The 14,035-nt window shown below is 54.5% G+C and overlaps 1 protein-coding gene across 8 annotated transcripts in view; it reads right to left on the reverse strand.

Annotated features, from left to right (window-relative positions):
- The window catches only part of GTF2IRD1 (GTF2I repeat domain containing 1), a 152,836-nt gene that overhangs the window by 104,847 nt on the left and 33,954 nt on the right, over positions 1–14,035 (reverse strand). For all 8 annotated transcript variants that reach the window (XM_049904779.1, XM_049904778.1, XM_049904777.1 and 5 more), the window contains exon 2: positions 1,698–1,826. In XM_049904779.1, the coding sequence (XP_049760736.1) occupies positions 1,698–1,820 (123 nt within the window). In that variant the 5' untranslated portion in view covers positions 1,821–1,826. The remainder of the gene's footprint in view (positions 1–1,697; positions 1,827–14,035) is intronic.

Here is a 14,035-nt window from a genome sequence, read left to right on the forward strand (position 1 = left end):
CGCATGTTGACAGTGGCAGTCTCACTGCCTAGGAGGCCAGTGGCCCCCAGGCAGGACCCTACAACAGCCAAGACCACTAGCCTCTCAGGCCTCAGACCTACCTCACCAGGGAACCCTGCCTGTGAAGCTTACAGCATGCAGTCGGCACTTGATAAATGCTGGTTTTAGCTGAGGGAGGTAGTGCTCGGCTGACAGTCAAGGAGCCTGGCTTTAATCATAGCTCTGCTGCTGTATGACCCAGGGCAGGTTCCCTAAACTCTCTGGGCCACAATCCTGTTTCTCGTGCCAGCCCTAACCTGGAGTCATGCTCCGGAGGGAGCTGGGGACCGGCAGGACTCTCCTGTGGGGGCATTCATTTCTAGCTCTCTGAGATCCCTGGGTAGCGCAGACATTTTGTGCTCATCTATCCACCTAAAGGTCAGCAGTATGAACCCACCCAGCAGCACTGCTGAAGAAAGGCCTGGCAATCTGCTCCCACAGATTACAGCCAAGAAAATTCTACAGAGCAGTTCTACTCTGTAACACAGGGTGGTGGGGGGGTCGCCACGGATCAGAAATGCCTCCACAGCAATGCGTTTGGTTTAGTTTAAGATTAAAACAGAAACTGCCACTCCCTCTGCCTACAAGCTGGCTTCAGGGAGCTCATGGCCTCAACGCTGTCAACAGTGACAAAAAAGTGAAACAACCAAGTTTGGTTGTTTCCACAAAGGAGTGGCCATCAGAGCTAAGAGATGCTTCCTTCCACCGTCATGTCTCAACTGAGGCCACGGGCAGGAAGTGGACCTGCCCAAAGGTCCTGGGGCTACGAGGACATGCTGGCAACAAGCGGCAGGGCTGCGTGGTGTGTGTGAGTGGCCTTCACCTTAGCCCCAACCCCCTGCAGATGCCCAGGGACTCTGGAGGAAACAGGAGTCAGGTCACTGCCAGGTTAAGAGTCTTAGAGGGACCCAAGAAGGGTTAGCCTGTCTTGTTCACGCCACCAGGGTAGTCACAGGCTCATCGGCTCCTCCATCACACCCTGAAACACCCCCGAGACCAGTGCTGTCCAATAGAACTTGCCGTGGTGATGGTAACGTTCCATTTCTGCACTGCCCAAGACAGTCGTCACTAGTCACATCAAGCTATTAAAAACCAAAACCAAACGTGTTACCATCGAGTCAATTCCGACTCATAGCAACCCTATAGGACAGGGTAGAACTGCTCCACAGGGTTTCCAAGGAGCGCCTGGTTAGATTCCAACTGCCAACAGGCTAGTGCAACAGAGGAACTGAATTTTTAACTTTAAATTTAAATGTAAACAGCCACACGTGGCCAGTGGCTCTGGTGCTGGCTGGAGCAGGGCTGTCAGCCCCGTCGTCAGCTCTACCTCCACACCTACGGCAGTGTGACCAGCTGACGTGGCCACAGGGGCTTCGCACAGAGGCCATCTGCTCAGGGACACCCCAGGGACAGGGCTCAAATGGCAAGAGGTGATGATGTGAGTGATGTGAGGACAAGGGGTGAGGGGACAAGGGGACGAGGGCCAGGAACCAGTGTTTATTCCGGGGCCAGATTTTTACCTACTTGGCCTCACTTGTGGCCCTTGTTTTGCAGATGGGGAAACTGAGGCTCAGGTCAGTGAAGGCGCCCCTATGTGGCAGAGGTGGGACCTGTGCTCAAAGGTCTCACCCCTCTTCTGGGCAGGGAGGGGCACTCACCATAGAGTCTAAGGCAGACACGAGGCTGGTGATGATCTCATCCTTGTGGGAGAAGGCGGGGTTCCAGCGGTCAGGCCCGCAGCCGTTGGCAGGGACATCGCAGCGCTTCCCCAGCAAGGACATGGTGGCCTGGAGGGAGGGAGGGGAGGCGGTGGGCATGTGCTCGAGGTAGGGCACATGTGCTGGCTGCCCACCCCAAGCTGCCCGGCCACCTCTCCCTCTCAGGTGCGATGAATCAAGAGCTGGCCTTCCCTGCACCCAAGCGTCTCACATGCATGATGGAACTAGAGCCTGAACAGGGCTGGACACAGAGCGGCTCACACACAGGCCCCACACATGGTAGGCACAGATGGCAGGGTAACTGAGGGGTGAGCCCCACAGCACGCCCCCCTCCCCTAGTCTGCAACCCCAGAGCAAGCCCAGTACCGTGACCAGTCTGCCTGGCAGGCCCCAATGGCCAACACTCCTATGCACATAGCTTTGGCCACAGCCCACCCTGCCCAAACACCCCCCATGGCTCCCTTCTGCCCCCACCCGGCAATCAAGGCCCTGCCCCGCTCATACACCCTCCACAGCTGCTTACTGCCTCAAGCTGGCTTTCAAGGCCCTGCCCTGCTCACATACCCTCCATGGCTCCCTACTGCCTCAAGCTGGCTTTCAAGGCCCTCCTTTGCTCGCACACCCTCCATGGCTCCCTACTGCCTCAAGCTGGCATTCAAGGCACTATCCTGCTCACCACATACCCTCCATGGCTCCCTACTGCCTCAAGCTGGCTTTCAAGGCCCTCCCCTGCTCGCCACATACCCTCTCCAGCTGCCTACTGCCCACAGGGCTATAGTTCTTGATTCTTTAGCCTGGCATTCAAGGCCCTCCCCATCTGGTCCCACCCCCTCCTGGCCTTGGCTCCAACCCCTTGCCCCAACCCCTCCTCACATCCCACGCGTGAGGCACTCCAAGCTGCCCCGTCCCCCAAAAGGTACCAGTGCCCTTTCTGCCTCCCCAGCCTTTGCAGGTTCGGTTCCCTCTGACCAGAGTACCCTTCCTGGACCCTCGCCAGCTACTGATGGCTGACTCAGCTTTAACTGCTGCCTCTGCTGGCAGGCTGCCCTCCTCCTGCCTGTCAGGTGCCTTTGCTGCGCTCCCCCGTACCTCTGAGCCCCCCACACAACTTTGATCAGGCCACACAGTCTCTGGGGCAATGCCCCCACCCTGCCAGCCCGGCCGTTGGGACTCTGGCCTCAGAGTCGTGGGATGATACCTCTGGGGCTATTGAGCTCAGACCAGCGATTCCCCACACAGGACTTTGTCCTGCTGTCACAGGGCCCCTGGAGGCCAGGGCTGCTCTCCCCACCCCTGGCTCCCCAGGCACGGAACGGCCGCCGCTCCTGGTACCACTCAGCCTAGCCTGGGCACCAACCAGACACAAAGATCACCCTCCCTCAGTCCCGCCCCACCCCTGCTGATCCAGGGAATAAGGTCCGAGGGGCCCTTCCACAGGCTGCTCTAGGGCCTGTCAGGCAGTTGCCCCTCCACCAAGCAAAGGTGAGGGCTGTGGTCAGGATGGAGAGGCCCCCCACGCCAGGCCCTGCACCTGGCCCCTGACCCAGTGCTGGTGGCCAGTGCAGGGGGAGCTAGTGCGTGGCAGGGCTGCAGGCATTGAAGTGTCTGCAAGTCCTGCCTCTCTGCTGCCTGCAGACCAGGGGCACAGGAGTTCATGCACATGGCCATGGTGGGCTAGGCTGCCTTACAAGATAGAGCCCGGCGTGGGGGGCTCTGCTACGGTGCTTGTCCCCCACCCCAGCTCCGCGAGGGCAAAGACCAGGTCCATCCATCACTGTTGCTCCCCCAGGGCCCAGCCCTGTGCCCAGGGTACAGGACAGGCCAAGGCCATGAGGTCCAGCCACAGACTGTACCAGAAAAAGTCCGAGATGCTCACCCAGAACCAGGGTCAGAGGGCCTGACTCAGGTGTCAATAGAATCAGAGGAACCAGGGACGACTGGGGTTTGGCTCTGGCCTTGGATTTGGCCAAAATCAGCTTCTTGGCTATACATAAATATTTATTTTTAACAGCCAGTCGGTCGGTACTCCGCCAAAACGTGTTTTCGGTTCACTTCTGAGTGTTTACAAAATGTTTTCCTTCTATAGGTCAACGTTTTATAAGTTTGAAATCCACAGCATTATGGGATGCTGAAGGCATGGCAGGCCATGGTTGGGACATGTGTATGGACCAGAAGGAACCCACAGTCACAGCCGGTGACAACCTGTGGGCATGATGCCCACCCAAGGATCTGCCCTGTGACCAGCCTCCATGAAGGACCCAGCAGAGAGGTGGCCTGCAGCAGCCAGGGCTGCCTGCCTGGGGGCCTGAAGGCCTCACCATGCCTCCCCTTCCTTCCCCTCCCTGAGGCCATCCTGGTGGCCAGTCCCTTGCGCCATTCCCAACAAGGCCTCAGGCTGCTGGCCTCCCAGCTGCTGAGGCCCAAATCCAATCAGGACAAAGCAGGAAGGCACCAGACGGCCCTGGCGTCCTGACAGGCCCAGACACTGCCGGCTCCTTCCGCAGAGGTCCTAATCCACTTAGGCAGGAAGTACTGCTGGGCAGCTGGGTGCACTCGGGGAACAGGGAGGGGGAAGACCAGTCCCCCCAAACACCCAGGGCCTCCAGAGAGGGGAGGTGCCACGTGGCTAGGACTGCCAGGCAGGGCAGAGGGGCAAGAGTACAGGCCAGGAGCCAAGGCCTCCCAGCCCGGCCCACAAGGCCCATGCTGGGTGAACAAATGACTTAAGTCCTGAGTTGTCTCATTTGTAAAGTGGGGCTAGTTCTAAACTGAAAAAGAAAAAGGAGGGAAAACATCACCCAATGATGCAAAAACTATAAAGAACAGAAGACACGCAGAGTGATAGGGATTAACCATGAGGCAAGGGCCCATGGGATAACAGGAGAAAAACCCCAGGGAGAAAGGGAGAGTGACACAGCTTGGGCAACCCAGGCCTGGCCCAGTGGAGGGCAGGGGGCCGGGCCAGGGCCAGGGCCAGGTGAGAGGCCTGGGCAGGGGCAAGGCCAGAGGCCGCCCAAGCGCTGCTCAAGGGCACCCAGGAGAAGTCATCAGAAGTGATATCAGCGGAGGGAGGCAGGTGATGGACAGCTGGCTCTTGACCCGTGCACACGCAGCCAGGAAGCCCTCATGAGAGGGACCCAGCCACTCCTGGTTCCTGGGTGGGAGAGAGGAGGCAGGAGGCCACAAGGATGCTGCCCTCCAAGGTTTCTTGCTGGCTGCTCCGCAGGGCTTCCTCCCACATCCCAGCCTCTTCTCCAGGCTGGTTTCCCGGCTCCTCCTCCTGGCACTGACCATTCAATGTCGTGGCCCTGGGCTTGGTCCAGGGCCCTCCTCGCCACGATCTCCAGCCCGGCTTTAAATGCCAGTGCCCCCCCGCCGCCACCCCGTTTACATCTCTAGCCCTCTCTCCCCTGAGATGCTGCCTCCCCGACAGCTCTGTCATGTCTAACAAGCGACGCAAGTGTGTGTGGCCTCCAGTTTCTTGTCAGGTCTGCTCCTCCTCTGCCATCCACTCAGGGGCTCAGGCTGAAAACCTGGGCGTCTCGCTTGATGCCTTTTCCCCACGCTTCCTAAAACAATCTACCAGTGTCCTGCTAGCTCAGCTCCAAAACGCATCCAAATCTGGCCACCTCTCCCCACGGCCAGCCCACCTCCTGTCCATACCACGGCATCAGCCTCGCACTGGGCTCCTGCCTCCTCTTGCCCCTATGCACCGTCCCGCTGCCAAACAGCAGTGAGAGTGACCTTGCTCAGCACGAACCTCATGTCACTGTCCTGTTTAGAAGCTCCCAGTGGACAATTTCCCACTGCACACAACATGCTCAAGGCCATCAGCGGGGTGTAGTGGAGATGCGGTCTGTCTGTCTGTATGAAGCTGCAGGAGAACTGTGTTCCTCACACCCACGGTGACTCGGGGACCAGGAATGACCTGCTGACCCAATTCACAGCTGACACGCAGCCAGGGCAACCAGCTTGCCCTGGTTTGCCCAGAATGTTCCTGGTTTAGCGCTGAAGTTCTGTGTCCAGGAAGCCCTCACTCACCCCACAGCACGGGAGTCCAAACGCCTAACTCAGCAGCTGAGAACAGAGCGACGCCAACAAGGAAAAGGAGCCAGTGGACATTTCAGATCCTACCTTTGGGCCCAAAACTTCAACTTCTCTTATGTAAGTGAGAGACGGGCTGGGAGCTACTCCAGGGAGACGACAAAGGGAGGGGAGCCCCCAAACAGTGAAGGCAGGAGATGAGGAGAGGAATCAAAGGGCCAGAAGAGAGGGGCAGCCTTGTGCCATGGAGCCCCCAGGGCAGAGCTTGGGCCAGTGGACCGAGGGAAACCGGGAGGATTGGTGGACTAAGAGGCCTGGGTTCAGCCCCCGGCTGGCCAGAGCACGGCTGGGTAACGTCAGCTGTGCGGCCCAGGTGTGGTAGCTGTCGCCAACACCTGCTGCTCCAACTCCCAGACTCCTGCCCCCCCCCACCCCCCCAGCTCTAGGTGACAAGTTCACAGTAGAGCCTAGAAACAGCACTTTGAGGTTCTAGGGGATACTGACCCATGGCCAGGGTCTCTGGGGCTGTTTCCACTCTGACATCCCGATTCCAGTTTCCGGGAAGCTCAGCTTTTCCTGCCAGCCTCCCTCCCTGTCAGGTTCCTCGCCCAGATAAGAGTGACTTAGCTGGAGACCGGCCTGTCCAGAGCCAGAGACTGGCTGAGCATGTCCACATCAGAGTTGGGCTGATCCGGCCCCAAGGGTGGGGGCCTGGGGCCAGGGAGGCCAAACAGGATTGCGGCGGGGTTCCAATCCTCAACACCCTGCATCAGGTGCTCCCGCCAGCTGGGAGGCTAAGAAGGGGTGTCTTCGTGCCTATCGCCTGGCTTTCTGCTGCCCACAGCTTGGACATCTGGGAAAACAGGTCCTGCCATGGCTGGTGCCTGACACCCCGACCCTGACCAAGTGAAGCACAGCCTGGTGGAAAAAGGGCGTATAGGCAGGCCAACAGGGCTTCAGACAAACGCCCAGCTCAGCCACATCAAAACCCTCTCCCCATCCAACACTCTAGATGCTCCTGCACCCAAGGGTTCAACACCACCCCCCACCCCCAGGACCCCACTGCCAGCTCCTCACTCCCCTCCCAGGCTGAACATCCACCCTCAGGCCCACAGGTCAGTGGCTGCCCACCAGGGAGCCTGGACCAGGGCCTGGGCCTCCCCTCCACCCTTGGATGCTGCATTCAGTTGACAAGCGTTCTGACGTCTGTGACCTCTGCTCCAGGCTCGAGGCAGGACAGGGCAAACTGTGCCCGTTTTAAAGGCAGGGACTTTTTTTTTTTCAAGTTAGTGATAAAGCCAGCAGGAGACTCAGGACATCAGACACAGCCTCAAGGGGACAGGGCTCTATCTCAACAGGAAGAGCCAAATTGTGGAACCCTACCTGCTGTGACAGGCCAGCTGGACGGTTAGATGGGCACACAGGGCTGCCAACCTCCTGGCTGGTGATAAACCAAGAGGAACTGAGGGAAGTTTTGGGTATCTGATGGTGGAAGCCTAGGGCTCCAGTCCCCACACCAAGGGCTCAGGGCCCCAGAGACACAGAGAGGACACCCAAAGGGGCCCAGAGCCCACACAGTAAGTGACAAGGAAGTAAGGCCCGGCCTGGACGACTGTCCCCGGCACTTCTGGCCAGGGCTCGGCTGCCACCTTCTCTGGCTTAGGGGCAGCAGAGCCAGGACCGGCCACTCCTTGGAAACTCTATGGGGCGGTTCTACTCTGTCCTGTAGGGTCACTATGAGTCGGAAACAACTTGATGGCAATGGGTTTGATTTGGTTTGGGGGTCTTTTGAACAAGGTTGCCCCCATGACTGCTGAGATGGGTTTTGAAGGGAGAACAAGAGTTCTCTGGGTGCATGAATGATGATACTGTATCTCTGTAGAGAGCACAGAGGAAGGAGGCTGACTAGGAGATCAACAGCCCTCATTCCAGGGCACACAGACGTGTTTGGTGGTCTTCACTGAGTGTCCACTCTACAGCGTCCACTGTAAGATCACAGCCGATGCTGGAATGGAAGAAGGGGTGCACCTGGCAAGCACATCTCTGATCTACGGGTGAATGTGAGCACTAGCAACCCAAACACACATGCACTCACACATGCGTGTACCTGTGCACACACTAACGCACACCCTCCTGGCACCAACCCCAGCACAGTCCACTGGGATGCAATGAGCACCCTTAGAGGCCGGCCAGCCCCAGTCCCACAGAGCCAGGACAGAGAGGCAGACAGGACACAGCCCTGCCCTAATGGGGCTCACCGCCCCATGAAGAACCACTGCCACACAGCAAGCCAACCAGACCTGTGCTTTGATCTGACCCATAACAGCTCCCAGCCTCACTGCCCACTACCCTCCCTCCATCCTGCAGGTTCATAGACACTCTTTGACCTCTTGCTCCTGGGCCTTAGCACATGCTGGTCCCCCTGTGGCTTAGTCATCCAGCGCTGCTGTAACAGAAACACCACCAGTGCACGGCTTTAACAAAGAAATTTATTCTCTCACAGTCTAGGAGGCTATAAGTCCAAACTTAGGGTGCCAGCTCCAGGGGGAGGCTTTCTCTCTCTGTTGGCTGTGGGGGAAGGTTCTTGTCATCAATCTTCCATGGCCGAGGAGCTTCTCAGTGCGAGGACCCCAGGTCCAAAGAACACGTTATTCTCCTGGCTCTTGCTTCTTGGTGGTGAGGTCCCCCTGTCTGCTTGCTTCTCCCTTTTATATCTCAAGAGATTAGCTCAAGACACAATCTAATCTTGCAAATTGAGTCCTGCCTCATTAACATAACTGCCAATAATCCCATCTCATTAACATCACAGAGACAGGATTTACAACACACAGGAAAATCACATCAGATGACAAAATGGTGGACAGTCACAAGAAACTGGAATCATGGCCTAGCCAAGCGGGTACACGTATTTTTGGGGACACAATTCCATTCATGACACTTTATTAGAAATACCCTTCCCCTTTGTCTGGATAACTCCTACCTTGTCAGGCACGTAGGTGTCTCCTGTTCTGACGCTCTGGGATGGTTGGCCGCCTCTTGGCCAGGCCCCATAGCCCCTTCTTCCCTGCTCCCTATACCTCCCCTCTGCCAGGATGCAAGGTTATCTGGGCCCCATGAGACCACCAGCTCCTGGAGGACAAGCCCCATTCCTTTCCTCTGGGCACTCCTTGGGACTGTCGAATATCGAGGGAGGGCCCATCTATGAAGGCCTGGAAGAATTAGGGAACATGAAGAAGGTGGGGAGGGAGACATGGGCAAAGGCCGTGAGGGCCGAGGGCAGAATGAGAAGAATGGGGGAGGGGCAACAGCCCAGGATGTGGGGTCTGGGGCAAGGCTGGGAGGAAGCTGACTGCTGAAGCACTTCTAGCCCAGACCACGGTCAGGATTCTAGGACGGATTCTAGGACGTGTCCAGGAGAAAGCACTCTGCACTCTGTCCTACCCTTAGCCAGGGCCTGGGCCTGCATTTCAGAGGGCCCTGCACTGGCCCTTCTCCTAGTCAAGCAGCCTGCAAGCCTAAGGGATACACCGCCCAGGGCCCACACCCCCTCTAGACGCTGGGTGCTCAGGACCCTGGAATCCACCAGACAAATGGGTTCCGGCTCTGGGCCCCCAAGAGGCCTCCTCTCTGGTGGTTTTAAAACATGACAGTAAATCCTTTGACATCCCTCCCATCCAGAGCCAACGCTAACTCATATTCCAACAACTCACGCGACCTCATGGGTGTCAGAGTAGAGCTGTGCTCCACAGCGTTTTCAACGGCTGATTTTTGGTAAGTAGATTGCCAGACCTTTCTTTTGAGGTGCCTCTGGGTAGACTTGAACTTCCAACCTTTTGGCAGCAGCTGAGTGCATTAACTGCTCCACGAGGCCCTCCACCTCTCATTCAAAGGGGAGAACTAATACTCTTCCTCATGAATGTGGGCTGGCCTCAGTGACCAACTTCTAACCAGTAGAATGTGCTAGAAGTGAGCAATGGGGCTTCCAAGGCTAGGTCCCAAAAGGTGACAGGTTTCTCCTCTGTCTCTGAAACACCTGCCTTTGGAGCTCTGAGCCGACATGTAAGGAGGTCCGGCTATGCTGAAGATACTCCCTCCTGGAGAGACCAAGTGGAGAAAGAAGGCCACAGAACCCTGGCTGTTCTCCCAGCCCAGGTGCCAGGCATCACATGAGTGAGGAAGCCAGACCTCAGCCACCTTTGGCTGCAGTTACAGGTGAGACTATGAGCAAGAACCACCCCGCTGAGCCCACTCAGAGCCCACATGAGAGCCAGAAACAAGAAATGATGACTAAGTCCGGCCTACTTGTTGAGCAGTAACAGAGAACAGACGCACCCAAGGGTAGACGTGCGGCTGCAGGTGCACCCCTGGGCCTGAGGGGTGGCCAAGGGGCAACTGTCTGGGAGGGTGGACACAGCTTGGGCATGTAAGTTGGGGTACCCACCTGCATGTACACAAGGCTCCTGGCTCGTGCGACAGGGCTGGGGTGGGAAGAGACGGGGAGGGCCAGCTGGGAACCTCCATTTGCCCTTTCCCTAGGTGGTAGAAACAAGAGGGGAGCCTGCTGGCCAGATGGATGCTCCAGTTTGACCTTGGGGACCGAGGTAAGCCGAAGAGTGGCCCCAAAAGATGCCTACATCCTAATTTCTAGAACATGTAAATGTTATGCGAAAAAAGCATTTTTGTAGATGTGATCAAGCTAAGGGTCTTATCCTGGAGTATCTGGGCAGACCCTAAATGCAAACCCTATGTATAATTCTGCCTCAGTTTCTTAGTGCTTGTGTAATAGAAATACCCCAAGTGGATGGCTTTAATGGACAGAATTTTATTTTCTCACAGTTCAGGAGGCTAGAAGTTGGAATTTAAGGCACTGGCTCCAGGGAAAGGTGCTTTCTCTCCGCCCTGGGGGAAAACCCGTGTCAGCTGCTCTTAGCATTCCTCAGAGATCTCCACGTGCTTGTCTGTGCCTAGTCTGCTCTTCGGTATCTCAGAAGTCTTTAGGTTTAAGACACACCCTACACTGATACGGCCTCGTTAACATAACATTGAAAATCCTATTCCCAAAGGAGATTATATCCACAAGTATATGCGTTAGGATAACAACATACATTTTGGGGGAACACTATTCAATCCATAACATAAGAGTGGAGCATGAAGCAGAGACATCTGAAGGTGCTGGCCTTGAACGTTAAAGAGATGTGTCCACAAACCAAGGAGCGCTGGTAGCAGCCCACAGAACCTGCTGGGACAATGAATGGGTTCTCTTCCAGAGGCGCACGACCCTGCTGACACCTTAACCCTGTCCCAGCGAAACCGATTTCCAGCTTCTGGTCTCCAGAACCGTGAGAGAATGAACTTCTGTTGTTTTAAGCCACCACGTCGGTGGTAACCTGTCATGGCGGCCACAGGAAACTCACTAGTTTCCTTCACTCCACACACACCCCTTCACAGGGCCTCATCCGCAGAGCTCAGACCTCAGCAAAGCTCAGGCCCAGGTCTGTGGAAAGTTCTCCAATCCCTTCCCCATTAGAAACCCCAGACAGAGGTGGTGCTGGAGAGGCTGGGTTGTTCCGCAAACAGGAAGCTCCCCTGCCTGGCATCTCACTGCCCTCAGCACCAGCTGGGGCGTTGGAGCCACTGAAGAAAACACACTACCACGCAGGGTGGCAAAGGCAAGCACACACCACCCAAACACGGCCCCCGCACCAGCCGCTGCCATATGCTTGTGTTTCTGGAAAAAGAAGCTTGAGAGAACAAACAAAAGGAAACGTCCCTCCTCCTCTGGGGGGAGATCCCTCCTCCCAGCACCTCGCCCACTGCTGACTACTCCATCTCCTGTCCCAAGGGCTCCCCACTGGTGCTGAAATTCCTGGGTCCTGCCCCCTTCCACTGTCCATCCATCACTGTAGTTGGTGGGGGTTGGGGGTCCTGATTCTGACACCCAGCTGCACAGCCAGGGAAGGCAGGCCAGTGTGTGGTCAGGACATCTGAGTCCCCATCCTAGCTCTGTCTCCTGGCAGAGCCCAAAGACTGTCCCCAAATCCTTTCCTGCTTCTTGCTAACAGAGCCCAGCTGAAGGCAGGTGCTCGGGCAGCTGGGCCCTCTTTAGCCCTGGGATTGGATCCCATCGTGTGCCACGGAGTCGATTCCAACTCACAGTGAGCCTACGTGACAGGCTATGGCATGCGTTGAACTGTGTCCCCCAAAATACCTGTCAGCTTGGCTAGGCCATGATTCCCAGTATTGTGACTGTCCACCATTTTGTCATCTGATGTGATTTCCCTATGTGTTGCAAATCCTACCTCTATGATTAGTGGCAGTTATGTTAATGAGGCAAGACTCTGTCTACAAGATTAGATTGAGCCAATCTCCTTTGAGATATAAAAGAGAAGCGAGAGGCGGAGCCAAGATGGCGGACTAGGCAGACGCTACCTCGGATCCCTCTTACAACAAAGACACGGAAAAACAAGTGAATCGATCACATACATAACAATCTACGAACCCTGAACAACAAACACAGATTTAGAGACGGAGAACGAACTAATACGGGGAAACAGCGATTGTTTCCAGAGCCTGGAGCCAGCATACCAGTCAGGTACGGCACAAGCACAGAGACCTGCTCCACCCCCCTGAACTAACCCCGGGAGGGGGACTAGCCGGTTCCACGGGCGGCGTGGGACGCAGCCGTTAGGAGAAGTCCCCGGGAGGCAGTGACTGATCTTGGAGCAGAAAGAGCAGCATCCGAGCCGGGGAACCGTCCCACAGGGATTTGGACTGCACGCAGGCGGCTTCATTAACATCTGAATAGCCTGAGCCAGAGGGAGAACTCTGATAGGGATCTGACTGCAGTTTTTTTTTAGCGGATTTTCTGGAAAAACTAGTTTCCCAGTGATGGCTCGGAGACAACAATCCATATCAAACCACTTAAAGAAGCAGACCGTGACAGCTTCTCCAACTCCCCAAACAAAAGAATCAAAATCTTTCCCAAATGAAGATACAATTTTGGAATTATCAGATACAGAATATAAAAAACTAATTTACAGAATGCTTAATGATATCACAAATGAAATTAGGATATCTGCAGAAAAAGCCAAGGAACACACTGATAAAACTGTTGAAGAACTCAAAAAGATTATTCAAGAACATACTGGAAAAATTAATAAGTTGCAAGAATCCATAGAGAGACAACATGTAGAAATCCAAAAGATTAACAATAAAATAACAGAATTAGACAACACACTAGGAAGTCAGAGGAGCAGACTCGAGCAATTAGAATGCAGACTGGGACATCTGGAGGACCAGGGAATCAACACCAACATAGCTGAAAAAAAATCAGATAAAAGAATTAAAAAAAATGAAGAAACCCTAAGAATTATGTGGGACTCTATCAAGAAGGATAACCTGCGGGTGATTGGAGTCCCAGAACAGGGAGGGGGGACAGAAAACACAGAGAAAATAGTTGAAGAACTTCTGACAGAAAACTTCCCTGACATCATGAAAGACGAAAGGATATCTATCCAAGATGCTCATCGAACCCCATTTAAGATTGATCCAAAAAGAAAAACACCAAGACATATTATCATCAAACTCACCAAAACCAAAGATAAACAGAAAATTTTAAAAGCAGCCAGGGAGAAAAGAAAGGTTTCCTTCAAGGGAGAATCAATAAGAATATGTTCTGACTACTCAGCAGAAACCATGCAGGCAAGAAGGGAATGGGACGACATATACAGAACACTGAAGGAGAAAAACTGCCAACCAAGGATCATATATCCAGCAAAACTCTCTCTGAAATATGAAGGCGAAATTAAGATATTTACAGACAAACACAAGTTTAGAGAATTTGCAAAAACCAAACCAAAGCTACAAGAAATACTAAAGGATATTGTTTGGTCAGAGAACCAATAATATCAGATATCAGCACAACACAAGGTCACAAAACAGAACGTCCTGATATCAACTCAAATAGGGAAATCACAAAAACAAACAAATTAAGATTAATTAAAAAAAAAAATACACATAACAGGGAATCATGGAAGTCAATAGGTAAAAGATCACAATAATCAAAAAGAGGGACTAAATACAGGAGGCATTGAACTGCCATATGGAGAGTGATACAAGGCGATATAGAACAATACAAGTTAGGTTTTTACTTAGAAAAATAGGGGTATATAATGAGGTAACCACAAAAAGGTATAACAACTCTATAACTCAAGACAAAAACCAAGAAAAACGTA

Source organism: Elephas maximus, chromosome 12 (assembly GCF_024166365.1).
Source record: "Elephas maximus indicus isolate mEleMax1 chromosome 12, mEleMax1 primary haplotype, whole genome shotgun sequence".
Taxonomy (NCBI): Eukaryota; Metazoa; Chordata; class Mammalia; order Proboscidea; family Elephantidae; genus Elephas; species Elephas maximus.